The sequence below is a fragment of the Zalophus californianus genome, chromosome 7 (assembly GCF_009762305.2).
Source record: "Zalophus californianus isolate mZalCal1 chromosome 7, mZalCal1.pri.v2, whole genome shotgun sequence".
Classification (NCBI taxonomy): domain Eukaryota; kingdom Metazoa; phylum Chordata; class Mammalia; order Carnivora; family Otariidae; genus Zalophus; species Zalophus californianus.
This window is the reverse complement of record NC_045601.1, coordinates 115,348,300-115,374,285: the sequence shown is the minus strand read 5'-3', so window position 1 is coordinate 115,374,285 and position 25,986 is coordinate 115,348,300. Positions and strand designations below refer to the sequence as shown.

The following is a 25,986-nucleotide window of genomic DNA, read 5'->3' as shown; positions in this document are numbered from 1 at the left end:
GGGGCTCCGCTGGGCGGACAGACAAACGGAACAGGGAAATGAGTCTGGCAGCCGGCTCAGGATGGGTTAGAAACAGACTCAGCCGCGAGCCCGACGCCTCTTAGAGCCAGCGTCGTCACGGAGGCCTCTTGCTCCTCCTGTCAATTTATTTCTCCAGAGGCTTCTGCCACATGCAGCTAGGCTCCTACTGTTTTCCTCTCTGTTTCTGAGACCAGGCCAGCTTGTGCCTGTGTGTTGGGGAGGCATGACAGGTGAAGAGGAGTGAGCTCTGAGAGCTGAACGGCACAGGCTCAGGGAGGAGGTCCTTCTTCATTGGCCTCTATGAAGTTTCCAGCCAGGTCTCCAGACCCCGGAGCTTCTCTCCCTGCTCTGTCCCCGGATTAGCTTCTCACTCGATCTGGAGGGGGCATTCTGTGCACAGGGAGGCCATGCCCTTGGGTTCCCACCCTGACTTCCCGTGCTCCCTCCCTTTGCCTTCTTCCCTCTCAGGCTTCAAGGGGCCTCTTTTGGCCTGGGCCTGCTGCGGCACTGCTGTCTAGACGCCTCCCCCCTGCCTCGACTTCTCCAGCTGCCCTAGCCCCCTCTTCTCCCCACAGAGTGCTCTAACTGCTGGCTGTTGTGTCAGAATTTTCTGTGTCCCAGTGTGAAGCAAGGCCCGATAGGGAGATTTTCCTCAACTAGGGGCATTCGAGGGTCCATGGAGCTGGGAGCTGGGCTTTGAAAGGAATACTCTCAGACAGTGTGGATCCTGCCTCCTGGGCTGACTCATTTCTGTGGTCACTTAACTCCTCAGGGGATCTCAGGGGTGGATGCACCACCAGATGCTTCCTTGTCTCTGCTGGGCCCTTTTACCTTGAGACAAGCAGGCTCACTTTGGGCTTCTTTCCAGGCCATGCACTCTTTTGCTCTCCCTCTTCCTTTCTGTCTGCCAGACAGTGTGGAGTTCTTCGGGGTCGGGGAGATGGCAGCTGGAGTCCCACGGTGGTTTCCCCTGGTACTGCTCTGGCCTTCTCCAGTCCCCTTGACAGTGAAAGGAACGGAGAACTATTTTCATGTCTGTGAAATTAACTAAGTACACTTTAAGATGGAATTGGACTGTTCTGTGGTTTCTTTTTTCTTTTTTTAGATTTTATTTATTTATTTGACAGAGAGAGACACAGCGAGAGAGGGAACATAAGCAGGGGGAGTGGGAGAGGGAGAAGCAGGCTTCCCGTGGAGCAGGGAGCCTGATGAGGGGCTCGATCCTAGGAGCTCGGGATCATGACCTGAGCCAAAGACAGACACTTAACAACTAAGCCACCCGGGCGCCCCTGTTCTGTGGATTCTGACCATGAGCAGCAACAGGGGTTTCTGTGCTGGTATCTCAGATGTCTGAGTGTTCACGTATTCCAACCCCCACCAATGCACATGTGCAGAAAGTGAAGCCCACAGGGCAGGGCCCAGGGGCCCATGTGTCTCTATCAGATGCACAGACCTCCTCACACACCAAGTGTCAGTTAAAATTCAGGTACTCACAGGCATCCCTGAAGCCCATCAGTGGATTCCTGGGGTCCATAGACTCCACGCTGAGGACTCTTGGATTAAGTCATTTGCTCAAGGTTGCTCCTCAAGCAGATGGCTGAGCTGTGACTAGAAGCGGGTCTCCTGGGCCTCGAGTCGGGCTCCCATCTCTCACTCTAGTCTCTAAACCTCGTTTCCCAGGAACATGCTATGTCTGGGCCTCGTGCTCAGTGCGTACCCTCAAAGAAGGGCCCTGGCATGTGAGCCAGTGAGTGAGCTAGTGCTACCTGGCATCATTTGCAGGTGCCTATCTGGGTCAGGCAGACATTCCACCTACCCATTGTGTGTTGGGAGCTACTCTACAGAAGGCTGGAAAAAGAAGCTGGTGGGAATCAGACCCCAGTAAGCTCTTGGCACTGGCTAGGGGCCCCACTGAAGCCCTCTGGCTCTGCACCTCCCACCACCACAGGATATCTCAGTGAAGGTCAGCTGCTTGCTGAGGCCACAGTTAAGTCAACTGGCGGGAGAAAGGCTCAAGGGAAAAGTTGAGGTTCTACTTATTTGCAAAGAGAACCAGACTGGGAGTCAGGAGATGTGGGTTTTCCTCCAGGAGCACCCCCCATAAGATTTTGTGCCCCCCTGTTTATCCCCTGTCCCATGGCATCTCATTTGACTGCTTACTTTATGGGGGCATAAGTTCTGCAGGGGACACACTGTTCCCTGTTGTGACACATAACAGCCACTCAGGCCGGCCGTAACCACAAGAATATAAGGCGGTAAGGTGGCATGTTCTCCTCATGGAGGGCAGGCAGCGGCCGTTCTCTGCCGGGCGCACATTGGTTTTGTCCTCAGGTCCATGGTGTAAAGCTTGCTTTGGGTGGTCTTGGAACTGAACCCTTTGACTCCAGACTGCCTTGGGCCTAGCTAACTTCAGCGGCTGATTTGGGGGGTGAATACAGCACCTTGACCTCAGAGAAGGCCTCAGAGAGGCAGTTGTTTGGGGATGATGGGTAGCAGATGGAGGGAAGGATGCTGGGCCTGGTATGGAGAGAATGGGGACACCAAGAACCTGATTGGGAGAGCAAGGATCACAAAGGGGTGTTGTTTCCACACCACTGGGAGGCAAGTCCCGACACTGGTCCTGTGGCACCCATCCTTAGGAGGAGCCCTTCTGAGATTGACAGGTAGAGAGGGCCTCTGGCTTCAGAAACAGAACTGGTGACATTCGTACTTCTTCCTCCTCTTCTGTGGAACTGGTTGCATTGGTCACCATCAAGTTCTGTCTTTCCGGGTGAGGACAGGTCTGTGCTGCAGCAGGGTAGGGGAGAGCAGGGGGTGTGGGGCAGGGCTGAGCCGCTCCTGTGGCTCAGGGGCTCGAGCTGGGGGGAAGGTGTCAGTTCGGGAAGTTCTGTGACCCAGCCCCAGGGCAGGCACAGGTTGGCTGGGCCAGACCGCAGTGAACAGACACAAGAAGCATCCTTGAACACCTGGTTCTTGCCAGCAGGTCAGTGCTCAGCTTCCTTATTTAACCTGCAAATCCGGAGGTAAGGGGGTTTGCTTATTCCTATTTACAAGGTTCTAAGTGTGTAAGAACCTTGAACAGCAAAATTGGAATTTGAACTCAGTTCTTATTTGAACAGGTTCTTATTCCTTCATACAGCCGCTGCCTTGCATGTAGCTGGCACACAGAAAGCCCTCAGCCCCCAGGTGAGTGAACACATGCAGGCTTCAGGGAGCATGGCTTCTGTTTTCCATCATTATTAACATTTGGGGCCACAGCGGTGAGCCACAGAGCCCTGCCCCTCCTACTCACTCTCTGCCCCCTCTCCCAAAGGTCCTTCCTGCACCCCCTCTCTCTGTTGGCCCACCTGCGAGGATCCACAGGTGGTTAGCACAACCCCAGCCTCAGAAGGCGCTCTTGGCTCAGACTAGGGACCTGTTCTGTGTGCAGCCACCTGCACCCCAGGGGACCGGGCCCGGGATGGCCCAGTGCTGGGGCCGGCTACATGCCCTAGGAACTGCAAAAACCCGCCTGCGGTGGGGGAAGCCACAGTGTCCGCTGGCAGTTTAAGTCATGGCATGCCTGTGGACCCCAGTGCAGACAGTCACTGCAGCTAGTCCTGAGAGACAGCTAAATGTCATGGGCAAAGGTGTGCGAGCAACACAGGAGAATGTGGGAAAAAACAAACAAAACAAAAGAACAATATATATACTATGATCCCAATTTTGCTAAAAGTTTTTAAAATAAAAGCTTAGAAAAATACACCAAACTGATAGAACTGATTCCAATCCTACCTTTTAAGAAATATTCTCTTAGAAAAAATACCAGAAAGAAAAAGAAAAAATACCAGAATGGTACCCCTTGTTTTCCTGTGAGGTGATGGATCTGTGGGTGGCTTTTACATTTTTCTTTATGCTTTATTTTTAAAATGCACTACAATAAACTTGTATAACTTTTCTATTCAGAAAAAAAATGTTTTTGATGCGGGGAAGATAGAGGCAGGGCCCCGTAAAAGCAGTGGAAACCGACAACATTCCTGAAGAGACTGCGCAGTAAATATACCATGAACCAGCTGGGGCCTGGGGGCGCTGAGTCAGGGCCTCCACACACAGAGATCCGGCGGAGGGTGGGGGGCCGGACTTGCCCCAGAGCCTGACCAGAGGTGGACATGTGTGCAGGCCTCTCACAGACTGAGCCCATCATTTGTTACTGATGCCTCCTTGGGAGCATCCCTCCCCACAAAGACGGGTTGGAGAGGAGAGGGACCTGAGGTGCCAGGCTTTCCCCAGAGGCGAAACTTGGCCAGGACCACAGCTCTGTCTCATGCTTTCTCCCCCAAGAGAGGTTTGAGTCTTTGCTTTTTTATGACTGATGGCAGGAGAACTGACCAAGTGAATGAAGTGAGAGTGGCCACAGTGAATATGGAAATGAGGCTGGAGGGGCGGGCCCAGCGAGAAGTCTGGAAGCCACTTCAGGGGTGATGACAGACCTCCTCAGGAGGCAAGTCCAGTCCAGTGCTGCTCTGCCAGGAGGCACTCTTCCATCAGGTATCTGCCTTCATTTGAGTGGGGGCCAGATCCCGGAGGGGCTGACATTCGGTCACTGATGGGCCCAGACGTGGAGTGCCCGGGTGCGCTGTCTGTGAGCCTGCTTTTTCCACATTCTCCTGTGTTGCTCGCACACCTTTGCCCGTGACATTTAGCTGTCTCTCAGGACTAGCTGCAGTGACTGCCCACACTGGGGTCCACGGGCACCCCATGACTTAACCTGCCAGTGGACACTGTGACTTCCCCCACTGCAGGCAGGTTTTTGTGATTCCTAGGGCACGTACCTGGCCCCAGCTCTGGGCCGTCCCAGGCCCTGGTCTGAGCCAGGAGCTCCTTCTGAGGCTGGGGTTGTGCTAACTACCCGTGGATCCTCGCAGGTAGGCCAGCAGAGAGAGGGGGCAAGCAGCCCCGGGCAGTCTGGGGCGCAAGGGGCCCGCCCAGGGAGAGCAGGAAGGACTTTGGGAGAGGGGGCAGAGAGTGAGTAGGAGGAGCAGGGCTCTGTGGCTCACTGTGGCCACAGCAGTCTGGGCTTCCCCCCAGGCCACCTATGGGCCTTACCCTGCTCTGGATTGCTTCCACAAGGGCTGAGTTTAAGCCGGGTGATCAGTTTGCAGTGTTTGCCCTTAAGGGGCTTGACACACTACCTGAACTGCTGGGTCCTGGATTCCCAGCAGCAGGAGGAGCAGGATCGGCCAGACCCAGGAGAGGCCGACTGACCTCACAGTCTGCCATGGAATCGGGGCCCTAGCAAAGGAGTACCCAGAGCTGGTGCCTTGGCTCTGCCCAGCACCTCCACGCTGAGGGGCTTGTCTTCTTTGAGGAGGGGCTAAAACATCCCTTGGCCTTGCATCTCGGTGATGGTCCCAGACTAGAGCCCAGGCCTCCAACCTGGCGGGGCTTGCTGGGGGCCGACGACCCCTTTTCTTGCCCCGAGTGCTTCCCCATGCCCTGGAGGTGGGCAGAGCTCCATGCCACGCCTTCATGATGGGCAGGGGCTCGGGCTGCTATAGATTGTTGATCCTCAGGTCTGGAGTCAACTTCCCAAACCCTGCTCCGGTTTACCTGACCATAGCTTGGCTCGCACCTCCCCAAGCTCAGACCTTTTGCCAAAGGACTGCTGAGCCCTGTGTGACTGGAAACAAGTCAGGACTATAGGGTGAAGTTCAAATGACTTGTACCCTTTCTGCTTTGGTTCTCTGGGCTGGGGAAGAGGCAGCTCTGTGAACTGAATATGGCAGGGACAGGGCTATGTGACCTCAGGCAGGTTAGTCCTTCACTGAACCGGGGATGAATGCACAGTCCCTGCACAGTGCCGGGACGTGGTCAGGAGCCATGTCACTGGCACCTTTGCATGTCACCTCCCTGACAAAGCACGGAGTGACAGGACAGCGGAGGGCTGAAGCAGAGCCTGGAACAGGGAGGCTCTGGTGCTCTGTCCCCCCTCTGTCCTCCTATCCTCCATTCCTCAGGAACTGAACCCACCCAGGCTGAGTGTCGACTGCTTACGTGTTTCAGATTTCTCTTAGACTTAGAAACTTTTTTTTAAACCTGAGAAAAGTTCTGTTCACTGAAACGCTTAGGCCAATGAGCTGTTCTACTTTCTTAGCTCCCTAATTAGGAACTCAGCACAGGGCCTGGGGCAGTAGTAGCCCTTGGTATAAACACCAGTGTGGTAGAAGTAAAATAGAAAGTCTCTCTTCCCCCGTCGCCCTCCTTGTGAAGATGGTTCTAAAAGGCAGTGGTCCCTTTCTCCCTTTAGTAAAGAGGGTGTGGAAACTTCCAGAATGTTTCTCACCTTTGAGGATTTGGAGCACCTTATAGCTGCTACACAAACTAATCCGAGAGGATGATGTGGCACATGCAGGAAGTCAGGGGACCCTGCCTGCACCCAGCACATGCTCTCGCCACTGCCCACTTGGATTTTCCATCCCATCCTTTGTTTTTATTTTGTTTCCCTCTGCCTCTGTCTCCTCATAGCCGCATACGGTCCTCCTGACCGGGTGATGAAGGCCCTGTCTCCAGCTAGATCTGGGCTTCCTGCTTGTCAGCCCTCAGTTCAGCCTTAATGTTGCCTGAAAAGCTTGTGAAGGGTTGGAAGTAAATGTTGGGGCTACAGCAGGACTTCAGAAACGTGCTGAGGTGCACTGTTCAGTTCAATGCAGGTCCTCACTAGTGTCCTCATCATTGGGCACAGAGTCTGCGCAGGTGGCCGTGCCTCTCTGCCTTTCCCATCAGCATACCCTAGATTTGGGCCCAGGGGGACTACAGGAATTCCAGGTGGTGACTCTGGGTTTGGGGTAGCTTAGGAGCTGGCCTTACACGTGGAGTGGTACCCTTGACACAGGGGGCCTTCTGCAGCCTGAGCAGAGAGAGCTTCCAGCCTGGCTTCAGAGCTCTCTTTGCCTGGGCTCCCTCGAGCTTAAGGCTTGGAAGGTGTCCTCTGTGGAGCAAAGGTTTTGTCACCACACACAGGCTCTGGGGAGGCTATACACGCACATTCACTGTGGCTCGGGTGCAAAGGTGAGGCCGCCAGGTGATGGTCTGCATGAGCTGGCATGAGTTACTCAGCTTCTTCATCTGTAAAGTGGATGTAAGTAATCACACCTCAGTAGAATAGAAAGTCCAGAAAGAGTCCCAGAAACAGGAATTTAGGACACATCTGGGGTCATCTCAGTGGTAGGGAAAAGATAGCTCATTCAAGAAATGGACAACTTGCCACCTAGAAAAAAATTAACTCGATCCTAACCCTTAAACCTTACATTAAAAAAAAAAAAAAATCCAGCTAGATTCAAGATTTAATTGTAAAAAATGAAACTAAAATTATAGCAAAGAATATGCAAGAATTGTTTTTTTTTAAATCTTGGGAGAGGGGAGGTCTTTCTAAGCCTGACAGAACTGAGGGAAGCTCTACAAGGTACAGACCAATACATTTCTGCACGAACAAGGCCAACGTGAAAGTCAAAAGAGAAATGATGAACTGAAAAACCAATTGTCTAACTCTATTTACAGATATATAAAAGGTGTTAATTTCCTTACTTTATAAAGAATTTCTCCATATCAAATATAGAAAAGATGAGCGCCTCCATAGATAAACACACAAAGGCTATAAGGGGGTCATTCCTGGAAAAGGAGCTACGGAGGCTCCCCATGCGTGTGGTCCTAGAGCATACGGACAGGAGCTCTGGGCCAAATCCTGGCCCCGTGCTTACATATGTGACCCCCGTAAGTTATTCACACGCTCTGGGCCTCAGCTTCCTGAGCTGTGAAGTGGGCGTAACAACAGTCCCTTTTATTAAGTGGGTTAGCAAGTGTCAAGCATGTGGAACGTGGAATGGGGTGGTAATTGCTATGTACATACTTGATTGATAAAACCTGAAAAGATGTGGGAGTGCCCCAATGAGTGGGATGCTCTTACGATAAGAACTGTGTGGTGATAAGCCATGTTGCTGACAGTACGAGGAACCTAGCACTCCTGTCACTGATGGGAGTATAAATATGTGTTAGACTCCTGAATGCACATACCCTTTGACGAAGCAATCTCCCTTGATAACCATCCTAGAGATGAAGCACATATGAGGGTATTCGTGTGGGACTGTTTGTAAAGTTGAAATGGGAAATAGTCCTCCTTCAGTGGGGAACTGATTGAATAATTTGTAATATGTCCCTAACCTGGATGATCATGCAGCTTTGACAAAAAGAGGCGGGTCTACCTATACTGATATGGAGCAATCTCCCAGATACAGGCATACCTCGTGTTATTGCACTTCGCTTTATTGTACTTTGAAGATACTGCATTTTTTGCGAATTGAAGGTCTGTGGTAACCCTGCGTTGATCAGGTCTGTCAGCGCCATTTTCCCAGCACCATTACTCATTTAATGTCTCTGTGTCACATTTTGGTGATTCTTGCAATATTCCAAATTTTTTCATTATATATTTTTTTAAGACTTCATTTATTTGAAAGAGTGAGCGAGCCTGATGCAGGGCTTGATCCCAGGACCCCGGGATTATGACTTGAGCTGAAGGCAGACGCTTAACCAACTGAGTCACCCAGGCGCCCCTCATTATTATATTTTTATGGTGATCAGTGATTATAACTCACTGAAAGCTCAGATGGTGGTTAGCATTTTTTAGCAGTATTTTGTAATTAAGGTATGTATGTTGTTTTTTTTTAGACATAATGCTATTGCACACTTAATAGACCGCAGTATTGTGTAAGCATAACTTTGATATGCCCTAAGAAAGCACAAAATTCATTTGACTCATTTTATTGCAATATTCCCTTTATTGCTGTGGTCTGCAGCCGAACTCAGAATATCTCCAAGGTATGCCTGTGTATTAAGTCATAAGAATAAGGTGTCGAACAACATGTACAAGAATTCCGTTTGTGGGGAAAGGAAGCTGGCTCCGGAGGGACATCCAGGAAAGCAATAAGTTGCCTCTGGGGGCACGCTGTGGCTGAAAGCGGGGCAGAACCTGTGAGTTTTCATGGATCATAATCTGATAAAACCTACCGGGCAACACTCCTATGAGGAATAAAACATCCTCATAGAGGATGGCGGGCAGGGAGCAGCCAGATCTGAGCGCCACCACCAGACGCGTGGCCTCAGCATGATTTTGACCTGTGTGCCTCATTTTCCTCATCCCTAAAACGAGGGTGAAGAAAGACAGCCCACCGGGGTCGGGAGCGTGAAATGGGGTGGTCCGAGTCAAAGCCTCGGGGCCGTCAGTAGCAGGCAGGTGTGCAGGAGGTGCCAGCCCCCCTCCTCCCCATCACGTTCAGTGGCCCAGCTCTGGTGCTCCCCAGCTCCCGGGCTGCCCAGAAGCCTGTTTGGGAGGTTTTTGCTTTGAGACTCCTCTCCTCCTTGGGGTGAGTCTGGTTCCTTGGCTGCTCACCTGACGTGGCTGCTTCAGCCTTCGAGTTAGGAAAGCAGGTCTGTGAGGAGGCTTGGGAGAGCCCCCCTGGGCTTCATCTCCGAGGTTGTGGAACCTGCCCTCCAGAGAGGCGCATGCACTCAGAGCTGGGCCGGGGCTGTGGCCGGGGCTGGGCACACTGTGCGCCCTGGGCCCTGTCACCTCTCGTCCACAGCACTGCCCTCTGCACGTTCCAGAGCCCCAGCACGGCCCAGCTCGCCCGGGAGCCGCTCAGGCGGGAGTGGGCTGTCTGGGCCGACTCGTCTGCGGCTCACCTCAGCCTCCTGCCTGCACGAGACCTCTCGGTGGCTGGCCCGCCCTCCACGAGGAGCCCGGGAACTCTGTCCCCCTCAGTGCCTCTAAGTAAAGGAGAAGAATTTGGTGAGGGGCCACGAGAGGCTGCCACCAGTTTGGGAGGGTGCTCACGTCAATCTCTTCTGCTGTCAGGGGTCTAACGTGATGGAAGAGCAAGACCTGCGAGAGATCGGCATCAGTGACCCACAGCACCGGCGGAAGCTGCTGCAGGCAGCGCGGTCCCTGCCCAAGGTGACCACTGATGGCTCCGCAGCCTCGGCCGAAGCCAGGGCCGTCTCCCGACCCCACCTGGACCCGGAATAGGGAAGGAGCTTGGCTCCAAACAGGGCATGTAGATCACTGCAAGGTGTCTGCCCCACATCCTGGGGGACCCAGCAGGCAACACAGAGGCCCGTTTACTTTCTTGCCAAGTCCCGAGGCCCCAGAGAGTCAGCAGAGACTAGGGACAGTTGAGGACCCAGTCTAGCCTCCAGAGGGAGGCTCCAGGCCTCTCCTAGCACAGGAGCTGGTACCCACAGGCTTGACCTGTCACCCGGAGCCTCTTTGGGGTCTTTCCTGACTCACTGGAGACCAGGCCAGCCTGCACCGACTTCCCCAGGAAGGCAGAGGGGTGTGGGCAAAGGAGGCAGTTTTTCCCTGGGGAGCCAGGGGCTAGTAGCCCCAGCCTCTCCCCTTGACTCTGCTGGTGCTAATAAGTCCAGGGTACACTTGTTTGTTCCACTCACCCCCGAGCTGGGGGAGCACGACCAAGTCCCAACAGTAAGGCCAATGCCCACTTCCCAGGAACACACCATGCTGTCCCACCAAGTCCGTGACCTTGTCAGAGCTCAGTGGGAGCCCCTCTGTAAACCCTTCCTCCCCTGTAGCCATACCCACTAGGGCTGTCTTCCCCAGGCCTGGAGTGCTTTCCATCTCGCAGATGGGGTTGCCGAGACCAGAGCAGCGATAGAAAGGGCTGGGTGAAGGGAGGGGACGCTGGTCTCCTGGGCTTTAGTCCCAGGAGTGCTGAGATGTCAGTCCTGCCCCTTCTCGCCCCACAGGTGAAAGCTCTGGGCTATGACGGCAACAGCCCCCCATCAGTGCCCTCCTGGCTGGACTCCCTGGGGCTGCAGGACTACGTGCATTCCTTCCTGTCCAGTGGCTACAGCTCTATTGACACTGTGAAGAACCTCTGGGAACTGGAGCTTGTCAACGTGAGTGCAGCCTGTGCTCAGGCCTGGCCTGGCCCCCAAGGGTGTGGTCCGGGGGTGGGAGGGGAGCTGTGGGCACCGGCACGGCCTGACTGCCCCCCCCCCCCGCCCCCGTCCAGGTCCTGAAGGTCCATCTCCTCGGCCATCGCAAGCGCATCATTGCCTCCCTCGCAGACAGGCCCTACGAGGAGCCGCCTCAGAAGCCCCCACGGTTTTCCCAGCTGAGAGTGAGTTGGGGAGGGATGGAAAGGGATAGGTGTGCTCTTCATATTGCTAGGAATCAAAGCGAATTCTTGAGGCATTCTTTGGAAACAGCATGACCTCCGTAGTAGAGGCGGGAACGACCCGTCCCCTCTTGTCGGGGCCATTCTGCCCCCGGGCCCGGTATGTGAGGAGCACAGAGCAAGAGTTGTTTGGGCTGGTTATTTATTGATTATGTGCCTCCTGTCTATATCCAAGAAGCCTGACGGCACCTATAATAAAGGGTCCAGTTTAAATATAAGTAGAAAGTAAAATGTCAGAAAAAGTAGGAAAACAAATATCCGAATCCCAGCCACTGTAACAGAGCCGGGGGGCAACGGGGCGCAGTCTGATGTGAACCCGAGACAAAGCTGGGGATCCATGGCAGGACCTGTGCCCTCCTCAAGTCTTCTGAAGTAAAAGCCCTGCAGCGGGGTGGGTTCAAGAAGCTTCGACTTGAAAACCTCACAGATGCTTTGTTGCTCAGGCTGGGTAATCCCTGACTGCAGGTTAGACGCGGGCCGAGCTGAGGTTCGGCTCCGTTCCGAACCTGCAAGCCTGAGCCCCTGACAAGCGCTGGGCTCGGAGCAGGGCCCCCTGCACTCCGCCCGTTTTCGGCAGCCTCACCCAGAGGGCGTCATTCTATCCTGCCTTCACCCAGCAGCCCGGTCTGAGGGGCAAACGCACCACTGACTCTCAGTTATAGAAACCGCGGAGACGGGGCCTCAGGGTGCCGACTGGCAGCGCTGTATATTTTCTCAAGCAAGGGCTCTGGATTTGGTCTTGTGCCCCAGGGAGCTGCAGTGAATTGTAACAGATGATTTGGCCTTTGATGCGTACGAAAGCAGCTTCCCAGCCCTGTAACCGTCCCTTTCCCCCCACGGCTCCAGGCCGAGGAGCGTGCTAGTGACATGGGGCTGCCCGTGGTGGCTGTGTGCCCGCAGGACTGGGTCACCGGGGCTTCCTGGCTCCGGGAAGAGTTTGGTTGCTTTGATGGTACCTGGGCTGGGCTCCCGGGCCGGGGTACCCGCGGGGGCGTGGGCCAGCGTGCCATCCATTCGGTGCCTGCTTGGTGTTGGCCCTTAGCTTCATGTCCATTCTCACTGACCCACCTGCCCTAACCCGCCCCAGGACTAGCTGACACCCACAATCCAGGGACTGGCCTTCTGGGTTCCAAGTGTTACTGGATTTCCCCCCACTACAGTGCCAAGACTTGCTCTCCCAGACATCGTCCCCGCTGAGCCAGAACGACTCCTGCACCAGCCGCTCCGCTGACCTGCTGCTGCCTCCTGGGGACACGGGCAGGAGGCGGCACGACAGTCTTCATGACCCTGTGGCACCTTCTCGAGCAGAGCGCTTCAGAATCCAGGTGGGGCCGGAGGGGAGCTGTGAATGGGGGTCCCCAGAGCCCTTCATGGCCCCCGTGCCCCCTGAGGTGGAAGCTGGGGTAGGGGCAGGGGGGTAGGAGGCCACGAAAATCCAGGCACCTGGATCAGCAGCGGGAGGAAGACACTGCCTCCTCCCCTCCCGGGGGTGGGGGGCTCCCCTGCATCTTATGTGGCTCAGAAGTTCAGATCCACTGGCTCCTCTTTGACTACAGCCTCTCCTTCCAGCCCCTCAGGCCACCAGCCCGGTTTCTGCCCCATCTCAGCCACTTCTTGGTCCCTCGTTTGCTTGTCCTGCCTGTTCCCCAGAGCGGCTTTTGGCCCTCCTTAACTCCACACCCTGCACCCCGCCTGCCCAGCAGAACCACAGCCTCAGTCAAACTCAGTTCTTCCTACTGCATTTCTGCAGCCCAGCGTCGGGTGAAGCTGGGAGACACATCCAGCCATGCCGTCTACCCTCCCAGGCCCCCCAGCCTCTGCTGGGCCCTGGGCTGCCCTGTAGCCCTTTGCCCTAGGCTCGTTCCAGCCCGCAGCCCTCACTCGCCTCCTCAGGGCCTTGTGTTCCGGGCTCCTGATGTATTCACCTGCCCTGCCTCCTGCCTCGCACCCAGATTCCAGGCTTTGTGTCTTGTCCCCCAAATTGGCCTGCTGGACACAAGATTGGCATGTGTCCCTCACCCCCCACCCCCACCCCCAGCCAAGGAGAACTTTAGTTTCATTGCTTTTTTTCTCTTGACTCAAACTCCTCATCTCCAGCACCTGGGGATGTCCTTCACGTTTCCACGGGCACAGCCATGAATCTGACGAGATTTCAAAGCATGTTGTCCTGCCGTTTTAGTTGCTCCGTATCAGAAGGCTTCCGCACAGTGCTGGGGACGGAAGTCATAAATATTTCCTGACTCTTTTCTCGCCTCCCCATTCTTTCGACCAGTGTCCTAGTGAAGGCCCCCATCACCTGGCACCTGGATTTCAGTGGCCTCCTGCCCCCCTTCCCCCACCTCAGCTGCCGCCTCAGGGAACACTATAAAAGGCCTCCCGAGCACCGATACCTGCCCGCCCCAGAATCAGATCCAGGGGCCCTGACTTGGATATGAGACTTGCAAGGATCTGACTCCCGCTCCCCACCCTTCATGCTTTGAGCTTGTTTTCCCCTCTCTGGTTTTATTCATTTCCAGAGCCTTCCCGACTACGCCTGCCCTCAGGTGGCCTAGGCCCCTGCCTCCCCACCTTCCCTCTGGCATGGATAGGCATCACCTCTGCCACAGGGCACCTGCTTGGCTTTTTGTCTCCTGCCCTTGAACCCCTGTGGCTGGCTTCTTTGCCCTTGGGTGTGCTGGAGCCCACGAGTTCCTCTGGAGTGGGCAAGCAGACCTGTGACCCCACGTGTTCTACAGGAAGAGCAGCGCGAAGCCAGACTGACCCTCCGGCCCCCCAGCCTGGCTGCTCCCTATGCCCCGGTGCAGAGCTGGCAACACCAGCCAGAGAAGCTCATCTTCGAGTCCTGCGGTTACGAAGCCAATGTGAGTTGCCCCTGCGCTCCCAGCCTGGCCGGCCTCCCTGCTGCCTTCCCCCTCCCCCCCCTCCACTGCCGGCCACTCCCGAGGGGGCAGGGGGGCCTCCCAGCCAGGATCGGGGAAGGGAGTGAGGAGAGGAAACCATCTGATTATGGTCCCAAATCGGTTGGGTCGCCCCGCATGGTAGCGCAGGACGTCCTAAACCCGCTTACTGCCTGCTCCCTCAGTATCTGGGCTCCATGTTGATCAAAGATCTTCGAGGGACAGAATCCACACAGGACGCCTGTGCCAAGATGCGGGTAGGTTGTCGGCAGGGGGGGCGGCTGGCGGGGATGGGAGGCATCCCCAGGGGCACTGGCTGCAGCCCCTGGGCCCCCGCACACCGTGTAAGGTCAGGTGGAGGCTGGGGCCCGTGGGATCCCAGGGGCTTGGCCTTGAGAAGGGGCATTCACAGTCCCACGTCGTTTCCCCTAGAAATCCACCGAGCACATGAAGAAGATCCCCACTATCATCCTGTCCATCACGTACAAAGGTGTCAAGTTCATCGATGCCTCCAACAAGGTGTGCTTCTCACAACTCTGTTAGCTGGAGTGGGCCCCTCTCCCCGCCCCTCACTCCCCACCCCCCCCCCCCGAGCTGCCTACAGTGTCCCCAGCCCTCTTTATTCCCCTGTGTTCCTGCCCCTCGGCCAGGCGCTTGCCTCTCAGCTGCCGCACGTCCTGACCCCCAGGCCCTTAGTGCTGTGATTCTGTTCCCGAGCAAAGGACGTCCCCCACACCCCACACTTGGTACTCCCCCCCACTTCCCCCAGAGGGCAGAGGGGCTGGAGAGCTCGTGGTCAGATGTGAACATTTGACGCCCTCCATTGCTGTGGTGGAGGGTGGAGACCCCTAAACCCACCTTGGCAAGGTTAGACACTGCCCCCACGCCCACCAGACAAACAAGAGAAGTAGCGGCTGTGGGCTAACAGCCTGGGCTGGGACAAAGAAGGGTGGCGGTGGTGGTGTAAATGGGCTGAGGCTGCCTTGAGGCCGAGAATTCCAGACCCTGCTTTCCCTGGCAGAACGTCATTGCAGAGCACGAAATCCGGAACATTTCCTGTGCGGCCCAGGACCCAGAAGACCTCTGCACCTTTGCCTACATCACCAAGGACCTGCAGACCAGCCACCACTATTGCCATGTGTTCAGCACGGTGGATGTGGTGGGTGGGGCCCTGCAGCTGGGCGCCGCTGGAGGGGGCCGCGGGCGGGCAACCTCAGTGCTGTGCTGTCCCGGCACGTGGGCGGCACCTGGCTCATGTCTGGTTCAGGCTGAGGCCCCAGCAGCCGTCGGGGCCAGTCCCCCCCATTTTTTTTTTTATTTATTTATTAGAGAGAGAGCACGCGCACGAGCAGGGGGAGAGGGAGAAGTTGACTCCCCGATGCGGGGCTTAATCCCAGGACCCTGGGATCATGACCTGAAGCCGAAGGCAGACGCTTAACGACTGAGCCACCCAGGTGCCCCCAGGCCAGTCCCCGGTAGACAGTGATGAGACTGAAGCACAGAGAACGGGCAGCTTTGGCCGCTGTTCTAGCCAGGGCTTCCCTCCCCCAGGCTGCTTGTCAACCCACCACCCCGTTCCCCACCCTCCAGGGGCCGTCTCCCTGAAATGCTCTCTACCTTGCTCTGGGGGGCAGCAGTGCCCTCCTGACAGGAGGCTGCCTTCTCCCACATTCAGGCTCTGGCTGCGCCCACAGGGACAGCGGTGCAGCAGGGACTCCCCCTGCCCTGAGACAAGGCTGGGGCCCTCTCCTCACCCCTAGGCTTCTGTCCAGATCCCTGCTGTCCTGGGGGAGAGTAGCTACTTCCCCAGTCTCTGGGGCTTCTGGAACATGGACAGCCAGGTGTTCTCAGCCCCAGGAAATCCGTGCTTGCTCTGGGCCTGGCGTCATACTTCTGGGTCTGCCACTTGCTAGCTGTGTGGTCTTAGGAAGTCACTCGCCCTGGCTCCTCCCCCGCTGAAGAGAGACTACAACGGGAGCAGCTGTGTGGGGTTTGTTTTGAAGGTTAAATGGGGTCATCTACCCCATACTCGTAGTTCCTGGCACTTTGACCTAGAGCTCCCATTTTCCACAGTCACTTCTGCAGTAACACAACACAACACTCCCAAAGATCAACATACTACATAAAATGATGCAGTAAAAAGCAGGGTTTGTGGGGAGATGGGACTTGGGGCACCACACTCAGAAACTTGGTCAGTGACACATTAGAAAAGATAGGAACTTAACAAACACACTGGCGCCACTCTGTTCCCATGAAATGGTTAAGAAATCCAGAGCTGCGGCGGTCAGCCCGGCCCTCTCCCTTGAGAGAGACCTGGAGCGGACTTGTAGAAGGTGCGGGAAGGGGAACACAGAAGGCTGGGAGAGGAACAGTACCGCGGGGAGGGTGTGGGGGCCAGGCCGTCGGCCCCAGGAAGCCGAGCTACCAGGTCCCCCGGTGTTTCTGTCCACGACATTGTGCTGGGGAAACAAAATGTGTGTGACACTCAGATTGTTCCTGACGTCTCAGTCACCTTGGGACAAAGCAGTGTTTGGAAAACAAGTGTTCTGGCAGAATTGGCCGAATTTCTCTCGTTAGCCGTCCCGGTGCCCCACCCCTACCTGTGCTCAGGGCTGTGAGGCCTGGTGGGGGGGCGGTTTCGAGCCAAGGGGTGAGGTGGCTCCTTGGTCTCAGTGCTGAAGTCGTGCTCTGTCTCCTCCCAGAATCTGACCTATGAGATCATCCTGACGCTGGGGCAGGCGTTCGAGGTGGCCTATCAGCTGGCCCTGCAGGCCCAAAAGTCCCGGCCCCTGGGGGCCTCCGCCGCCGAGATGATCGAAACGAAATCTTCCAAACCGGTGCCTAAGCCTCGGGTCGGCACGAGGAAGTCAGCAGTACGTGAACCCGCCGGGCCTCAAGGGCGTGGGGTGGAGCGGGCAGCCGGAGGGCCTCCTCAGCCACAGGCAGCTGGCCCCTCGGAACCGGCCGCCAGCTCCTCTCCTGTCCCCCCCGCCCAGCCACAAGCTGTGGCCCCCTCCCTCGCCAGGCGCCCCCGGGGCTGGCCCACAGCGAGCCCCCTGTAACACCACCCCGTGTCTGTGTCTGCTTTGCTCTGCGCCCCAGGTGCCGCCGCCCCCCGATAGTCGCTGTTGTCACTGTCACACCTGCACCACCCATCGTCCTTCTTACCTACCGCTGCCGTCTGTTAGTCCTGGAGTCAAGGTCTTTACACCTCCTGCTGTCTGTGTGTCAGTCTCCCCGAAGTGACCGTGAGCTTCCTGAGATGCTAGTGGCCTCCCCTCACCCCCCCACCTGCGTGACATTCTTTCCTGAGCCGCCCTCCTGCCATCCCTGTCTGTGCTTTAGCTCTTTGTTTCTCTGTGTGTCCTCTCTGCCGAGGCCTGGGATGTGCTCTCAGGCCCCGCCTGAGGGACCCGAGGCTTGGGGTTTCCCAGCCCCGCACCCCCTTCCTGCCGCCATGAATAGGTTTGGGGTTCAGAGCACGACGCTCGGGTCAGGCAAGGCTCCTTTCCCTGAGCAGCTCTGAGAAACCCCTGGGAGAAGTCGCCCCTGAAGAGGCCTGGAGGTGGCCCTCCCACGATGCTCTGGGGAGGGCGCCACTCCTGCCACCCCAGCCCTAGGGGGCTTGCTCTCTGAGGAGAACAAGGGCCGCCGCTCATGTCCCTCATGCTGGCACGATGCCAGCACGGCCCTGGGCAGGAAGAAGGGACAGCTGGGCCCTGTTGCCCCCCAGCCGGCTGCAGCGCTCCCTCTCTGACCCCTCACCCTTCTTCCTTGACAGCTGGACCCGCCCGATACAGACCCAGATGCCCAGTCCCACGCCAGCGTCTCCTGGGTGGTGGACCCTAAACCAGACTCTAAGCGGAGCCTCAGCACCAAGTATGAGACCACTATCTTCTAACCGCTCACTCCCTGTCTCCACTAGTCTCACTGTGCCTTGCCATCCGACCTCAGCTCTTCTCAGCTCTCCTTCCGGCTGCTGACGCCAAGGCCCCGGCCCCGGGGGGGGCCCTGCTCCCCCCCCCCCAGCCCGGCAGCAGCTCTAGACACCACACGCACAGCTTGTACCCAACACCACCGGACACTGTGAAGTCCCCGCCTCGGGCGAGGACAGCTTGGCGGGGGAGGGTGGTGAGTCGCCTTTGAGGTGGGCACCAGGAAGCCTCAGCGGGCAGGCACTGTGAATCCTGGGGGCAGGGGCGGGGCGCAGTCTTCGAGCAGAGTCCACCGGTGAGCACCCCGCTGACTAGGCCGGGCTCTGCTCTCCTCCCGTCTTCTATGCCGAGCCGCAGCCGGGCGCCGCTGCCTAGAGCGAACCGTCTTTTTGCACCTTTCCTGACACAACCAACCACTGTGAGCACGTGGTGCCAGAATCCCCTTGCAGCCCGCGCCCGGCCGGCCTGCGGCCCCATCCGTCCCTCCTCTGCCGCCAGGCGCCGGCCTCCCTCCTGTGAGAGCCCGAGCTCCGCGCCGTGGCTCGCCTGGGGCCAGACTGCGTTCCGGGAGGGCCCAGGGGCCCGGCGCACAGGCCTGACTCCGCAGCATGGCGCTCTGAGCATCTGAACCCCCGTGGGCTGGCTTCCCTCAGCAGGTGTCTTGGTCCCGCGGAGTCTTGCGCTCCCGAAGAATGGGGTGGGGTGGTGTGTGTGTGTGTGTGTGTGTGTGTGTGTGTGTGTGGTTGGGTGTGTGTGGTTGGCCCCTCCTGTCTTCGCCAGGGGCTCGCAAGGCTGGCTGTGGAGTCTAGCTCACTGAGGAGGAAGGCCTTTCTGTGGGACCCAGCGAGAGGGAGGCCTGGGCCCTGCACACACGCTGCATCTTCTTCCCTCACAGAACCCAGCCGCTCGAGGACAGGGACCCGGACCAAGCAACTCCCCTTGTCCTCCCAGGACTTGCCGTCACTGCTCTGCAGTGTGGGGGTCAGAGATAGTCAGCCCCGCTCAGCCTCCAGCGGGCCCTGAGAGGGGAGGCTGTGGATCGTGGAGCAGAGGCTTTGAAGAAGCCCCCTGGTCTCCGGTCTCCAGGGAGGGCCGGTCAGCTCAGGTGGCGGGAGACAGGAAAGCGCGCCGCCAGCACAGCGTAGGCCGGTAGAGAAGCCTAGAGAAGCCTAGAGAAGCCAGGAGCTCGCGGCGGCTCCTGGAGAGGCGGAGGCCAAGGTGATAAAGCGGGCTGGGCGGCCCTGCCCGCCTGCCTGTCCTGGTGCCTTCCCGAGCCACGGGCGCTCAGGGGAGGCTGTGAGGGACCTTCCTTCACTTCCATGCTTCCTTTCAGTTTCCTCCACCCTGTGCAGGCCCCTGTGGTTTAACCCTTTCCTCCCCCCATTGTGTTTGCTTCTGCCAAGCTGAGCCACTGAGGAACCAACTGTGCTGCGGAAACACAGACGTGGGGAGCACAGGCTCCCACCACCGCGGCCCCCACCACCGCCGCCGCCGCCGCCACCACTGTGTCACCTGCAGCTTCGAAGACCCAGGCCCGGCCTCTGCCGGGAGCAGCTCCACGGGGCTCCTTGGCCTGGTCCTGCCGCCACCAGGTCTTACAGAGCAAGGCGCAGTCCAGGCCTCGAGCAGATGAGACTGGAACTCCAGAGAGTCAAGAAGTGACTTGTTCAGAAGACATTTTTTAATAGAAAAAAAAATTTTTTTTTTTAGAAAACGAATTTTTAAGACTCGGCTCAAATCTCTAGGTTAAACTGCCAATCTTCAGACAGATGGCCATGGGGTCGGAGGACAGGGGCGCCCCAGAGCGGCTCCGAGGCCGGCCGGCGCCGCCTTCTGCCCCCCGGGGATGGGCCGTTGGCGCGGTCCGGGAGGCTGGGGGGGGGGGGTGGTGGCAGTGGCCTGGGGGTGAACGGAAAGCAGGCCCAGGTGGGTTTGTTCGAGTCTGCCTTTCAAACCCAACCCAGTCAGTTGCTGTTCCTTACGAACCGCACAACTTCTCGTCCCCATCCGGAGCCGGACGCTGCCTCTGCAGTAAGAACAGGCCTCAGACGCACCTGGCAAAAGCAGAGACTCCCGGTCCGTGTCTGGGGTTCCAAATGTGAAGGTCCAGGGGCCAGATGGAGCCGAGCGAGCTGTGCCCAGAGCCATGAAGTCGGGGCCGCTCCTCAGCGCCCGAGCCGGCGGTGGTCAGGGCGCCAGGCCACGCGCTCTCTGGCAACCTCAGACTGCCTGGGTTCAGTCAGAAAGAAGAAAAAGCAGCTTTGTTTCGGGCATTAATGGGTAGGTCGGCTAAGATGGCTACCTGCCAATTTGTGATTTGTCTAATCAGGTCTGTGTGATTAGGACTCGCTTTGATTCTCTGAATTATTGGTTTGACTGTTGTATTTTCAGCTGCTGGATTCATCCCTGGCTCCAGGTGTAGAGAAGGCTAAATAAGGTGACGGTTGATTCGGTTCTCCCCCAGTGTGGCCTTCAGGGCCGACTGGGGTCCTGGCGCACCACTGCCACTTAAGGGCTCCTGCTGGCTTGCTTCGCTTGTTAACTTGGACTCTTGCTCTGTGCTCCTGAGGGTGGTAGAAGCAGACAGGGTAATTCCTGTGAGGCCGAGAGGCAGAGCCGGCTGTGGTGCTGGCCCCACATCTTCCAGAGTAGGGAGCAGAAAGGAGCCCTTCCTCCCGTGGGCAATTCAGCAGACCTCATGCGTTGCCGGCACGGGGCGGGCTTCCCCCGGGACCCACAGGCCAGGCTTTGGTGGGACTTCTTTCCCAGCAAGGGCTGTGAATTGGAATTCCCTGCGGGTTCCATGCACAGAGAGTGCTCTTGGACACACTCACCACCCCAGTGGTGGCCAGGAACAGAAAGCCCAGCCCCGTCCTCCCGCTGCCTCAAAGCTGGGCCCCAGGGGCAGCACCTCCTCTGGAGCAGGGGCAGGGAAGCCTCCACTTTCCGGTACTAAACAAGGACCTCAACGCCTGAAGTCTGGCTTCGCTTCCTGCTTCTCCCAAGGCCCAGGAGCCTCCTGTCAGCTCCTGCCACGCATGTTCTGTTCCCCGCCCCCCCCCCCCCCCCCCACCACCACCACCACCAACCCGCTGGCCCGCGAGAATTGACCAGGGAACCCGAGAGGTGGGCGCCCTCCCCTCCTCTGCGGGGGCCTGGCCTCAGCTTAAGTGCGCCTCTCCTCTCCAGAGGCGGCAGGTCCAAAAAGCAAACTGTAGACACTACTATGAGCTGTTCGAGCCGTCTTTTTGTTTTTAAATCACACGTAGGTGTTTCCTCCCCTTGAAGCTGCTATATCTTTATTTATTCAGGGTGTTGTCATATTGGAAAGCCTTAGCTAGTCCTCTCTGGCTCTGGGTTTGCTTTTGAGATTGGTTTATTTCCGAATAGTTGAGAAGGGTAGGGACTGGATCTTTCTTTCCTTTTTACTTCTCCTCTGGGGCAGGTACTCTCTCTCCCCTCGAAAGGGGCGGTGTAACTTCAAGGACAGGCTTCGAGCAGAAAAGCCCCCGCTTCTGCACCAGAGTTCCACGGCGGGGTCTGAGCTGTGCCGGGGGCGGGGGTGGGGGCGGGGGACTAGGCAGGACCTGCGAGGGAGTCAGTACCTTCCCCGGCCCCAGCCCCCAGCTTCTCTGCTCGCCGCTCTGAGCCATAGAACCCCTCCTGTCAGGCTCCGCGTCTGCCATGCTCCACATGCCTCCTGGGTCTCTAGCCTCAGATTCTGGCGGCCGTTCCTCGAGAAGCCTCTGGCCGAGCTGGCAGCCATGGTGGTGGCCGCCGCTCCGACAGTAGAAAGCTCGTCTATCCTCGGTCCGCCTGCGAGAGGCCCAGGCCTGCGGCATGACCGTCAGAAGCAGCTCGCAAAAGTGTTGTTGCTAACGGGGTGGCAACGGGACTGAATTGTAATAAAAATGTTATTTAATCTTTGTCTCTGTATTTTGATACTTGAATGAATTCCCCTTTTATTTTACTGTACATATAATTGTTAATCTGTCCGATTTTGTCCGAATTACAAACATCTTGTGGTACCAAACATAACGAATCTGCGCAACAATGTAGACTGACCTCACGACACGAGAGAGAGTGTAAATATTCCTGGGCTTCCAGCTTCGGTTTGGTTATTTTCATAACTGTACAACCTAGAACAGATGGAATTAATAAATGAGAAGCAACATGAAACCAGCCTTCCTTTTTGGGAGTTTTTGAATTGGAAAGCTTCTTGATGGTTCTCTGGCAGCAGTGCAAGCCCGGGCTATAGGCTGTCAGCTGGCTCCGGGTCGCTGACGCAGGTCCCGCACTGTCAGGGACGAGTGTGGGGATGCCGCTCTGGCGCGCTTCCAGCGGAAGCTGCCAGCAATGGGCCGTCCGTTCACCCCGTTTAGTTGCAAGGCCTCTGTGCTTCAGCTTCCCCTCCTTAGAACATCTCCTCTGAATCCCAAGCAGGGGCCACATGCTGGCTACGGGTCCTCTGCATCCTTGTCTGGGCTTGACCCACAGACATTTATCCAAATGTCTGTACAAGGCAGTGTTGGAGGATCGAGAGCTGTGAAAGAAGAGTGTCCCCCTCAAGGAACTTCCTTTGATTGTGGAGATTACGTCTGAGACACGCACAACTAGCTACTGACTCAAAGCCACACTGAGGCCACACCAGGCGGTGCCGTGAGCGTCCAAAGGCACCCGGTGCTCCTGGAGCTGAGGGGGGACAGGGAAGGAGGGGCTGGTGCCTGGGCTGGTATTGAAAGGGGAGGGCTTGGAAAGGCACGAACGGTACTACTAGCCCCTTCACTGACGGCATCTGGGCTCCAAACCCTGCTAGCAGCTCTCCAGGCACCCATCTTGAGTTTGCTCTGACAGCTTTCCGGGTATGGTCTCTATAGAAAAAGCAGCCAAGGCTCAGAAAGGTTACCACACCTTCCCAGGGCCAGCCGGAGAGGATCTGAGAAACTGCCCTCCAGTGGCTTCCAGCCTCCTCAGAGGCCCTGGTCCCATGCCTGCCTCCACCCAAGCTGCCTAGCGCTGAACACTTAGAAAGACTTAGAGAGAGAGAGAGAGAGAGAGAGAGAGAATATGGGGGGGAGGGGCAGAGAGGGAGAGAGAATCTCAAGCAGACTCCACGCTGAGCGCAGAGCCAGATGGAGGGCTTGGAACTCCATCCCATGACCCTGAGATCATGACCTGAGCCAAAATCGAGAAAAGGACACTTAACCGACTGAGCCACCCAGGCGCCCCGGCACTGAATACTTATGAGTTTCTGTGAAATATTCCGTTTGTCAAGGGCTTTAATAGTGAAACTCACTAGGGCACCTGGGTGGCTGAGTCGGTTAATGGTCTGCCTTCGGCTCAGGTCAGGATCCCGGGGTCCTGGGATCGAGCCCCGCATTGGGCTCCCTGCTCAGCAGGAAGTCTGCTTCTCCCTTTCCCACTCCCCCTGCTCGCGCTCTCTCTGTCAAATAAATAAATAAAATCTTTTAAAATGTTTTAAAAATTAAAAATAAAAAAAGAACAATTGAAAACAATATCTGTATCACATGTAACAAAGGACAAAACTTGACAATAGCTATCAAAAGTAAACTGGAGGGTGCCTGGGTGGCTCAGTCAGTGAAGCATCTGCCTTTGGCTCAGGTCATGATCCCGGGGTCCTGGGATCGAGTCCCGCATGGGGCTCCCTGCTCGGCGGGGAGCCTGCTTCTCCCTCTGCCTGCCCCTCTCCCCACCGCTTGTGCGCACGCTCTCTCTTTCTCTCTCTTTCAAATAAACAAAATCTTTAATAAAAAAAAAGTAAACTGGAACTTCTGCTTCCAGGAAGATCAAGTAGACATACTGTCCCCTATTCTTCTTGCTCGGTACAAATAAAAGCCCCAACCGAGACACCGATGGTGCAAAGCCCAAACAACAGTCTGCTCTCCCTAGCCAAAGGACTAGAAGAGAGGCAGTCTGGCAGGACAGAGCTGTGGAGACACTAACTGCTTTACTCTATCCAAACACAACAGGAAAACAGTTGTGCCCCACGTCCCTGAGGCCAGCAGAGGCCTCGCCTTCCACGCTCACCAGGCTAACAGGGTGGCCCACACACCCACTGACGGGTATCAGAGGAGGCCTAGTAGAAACTCACTGTTGCCCAGCAGTAACGAGGTGCTCCTGAAAAATACAATAACCCAAACTGAAATCTCAGTGGATGACTGCACAGCAGAATAGAAGGGAAAGAGAGAATCCACCCCCTGGAAGACAGAACAATGGAGATGACCCAATCTTGACAGAAAGAGAAAACAGACTGGAAAGAAAATGAGTAGAGTCTCAGGGACCCAGAACTCTAACATAAGATTGAACATTTGTGTCAGCAGAGTCCCAGAAGGAGGGAGAGTAGGGCTGAAAAAGTACCCAAGGAAATAATGGCTGAGAACTTCCCAAACTTGGCAAGAGACATCAACGTACACACTCAAGAAGCTGAGCATGCCCCAAACCAGATAAACCAAAAGAAATCCATGACACGTCATATCCAAGGTACATCACAGTTAAATTTCTGAAAATGAAAGATAATTTCTGAGCCCAGCAAGAGAAGAACTTTACCTTGTCTACAGGGGACAAGTAATGTGAATGACAGGGCATTTCTCTGCAGAGTTGTGGAGGCCAGAAGGAAGTAGCATATTTCTCAGGTGTTGAAAGAAAAAACGAGCAAGATCCTACAGCCTGCAAAAATATCCTTCCGGAATGAAGAGAATCAAGACAGCCTCGGATGAAAGAAAAGAAGGGACTTACCTGCCGGCAGGCCTACCTTAAAAGAATGATTAAAAAAACAAAACAAAACAACAACAACAAAACGCTTTTCAACAGAAAGGAAATGATATAAGAAGGAGCTTTGGAACGTCAGAAAGGACGAACAAACATTAAACAAAAATATGGGTAAACCCAATAGACTTTCCTTCTCTTCAGCTTTCTAATGTGTTTCATAGTTGAAGCAAAAATCATAACACGGGCACCTGGGTGGCTCAGCTGATTAAGCGTCTGCCTTCGGCTCAGGTCATGATCCCAGGGTCCTGGGATCGAGCCCCGCATCGAGCTCCCTGCTCAGCGGGGAGTCTGCTTCTCCCTCTCCTATGTTCTCCTCCTCTCTCTCTCTCAAATAAAATCTTTAAAAAAAATCATAATCTAATGTGTTTCTAAATATATGTAGAAGAAATATTTAAAATGATTATCTTTTCGGGGCGCCTGGGTGGCTCAGTCGTTAAGCGTCTGCCTTCAGCTCAGGTCATGATCCCAGGGTCCTGGGATCGAGCCCCGCATCGGGCTCCCTGCTCTGCGGGGAGCCTGCTTCTCCTTCTCCCACTCCCCCTGCTTGTGTTCCCTCTCTTGCTGTGTCTCTCTCTGTCAAGTAAATAGATAAAATCTTTTAAAAAATAAATAAATAAAAATAAATAAATAAAATGATTATCTTTTAAATGGGGGTGGGGGTAATGGATGGAAAGGGAGGTAAGGTTTCTATTCTTTGTTCGAACTGGTAGATGACGACACCAGTAAACTATGGCGAGCTAGGCATATATGTAATACCTAGGGAAGACACTAAAGAAATGATGCAAAGAGATAAAACTCAAAAATGCTATGGATAAATCAAAATGGAGTGTCAGATTTTTTTCAAGTAACTCAGAGACAGAAAAAACAGAAAAATAAGAACAAAATAACTAGAAAACAAAAAATGGCACATGTAAGCACTAACATATCATAATTACACTACATTAAATGGTCTAAAAACACGAATTAAGAGAGATTGGCAGAGTAGATTTAAAAACCTGAACTATAGGGATGCCTGGGTGGCTCAGTCATTAAGCGTCTGCCTTCGGCTCAGGTCATGATCCCAGGGTCCTGGGATCGAGTCCCACATCGGGCTCCCTGCTCAGCAGGGAGCCTGCT

The 25,986-nt window shown here is 55.8% G+C and overlaps 1 protein-coding gene across 10 annotated transcripts in view; it reads left to right on the top strand.

The window, feature by feature from the left end:
* The window catches only part of ANKS1A (ankyrin repeat and sterile alpha motif domain containing 1A), a 176,558-nt gene extending 154,338 nt beyond the window's left edge, over positions 1-22,220 (top strand). For 6 of the 10 annotated variants that reach the window (XM_027602586.2, XM_027602589.2, XM_027602595.2 and 3 more), the window contains 11 exons: positions 9,908-10,006; positions 10,816-10,968; positions 11,085-11,192; positions 12,410-12,574; positions 13,985-14,110; positions 14,332-14,403; positions 14,579-14,665; positions 15,168-15,305; positions 16,849-17,019; positions 17,249-17,347; positions 17,928-19,471. In XM_027602586.2, coding sequence (XP_027458387.1) covers positions 9,908-10,006; positions 10,816-10,968; positions 11,085-11,192; positions 12,410-12,574; positions 13,985-14,110; positions 14,332-14,403; positions 14,579-14,665; positions 15,168-15,305; positions 16,849-17,019; positions 17,249-17,347; positions 17,928-18,047 — 1,338 coding nt within the window. In that variant the 3' untranslated portion in view covers positions 18,048-19,471. The other 4 variants (XM_027602590.2, XM_027602592.2, XM_027602588.2 and 1 more) reach the window with 3 other exon arrangements.
* The last annotated feature ends 3,766 nt before the right edge of the window (positions 22,221-25,986 follow it).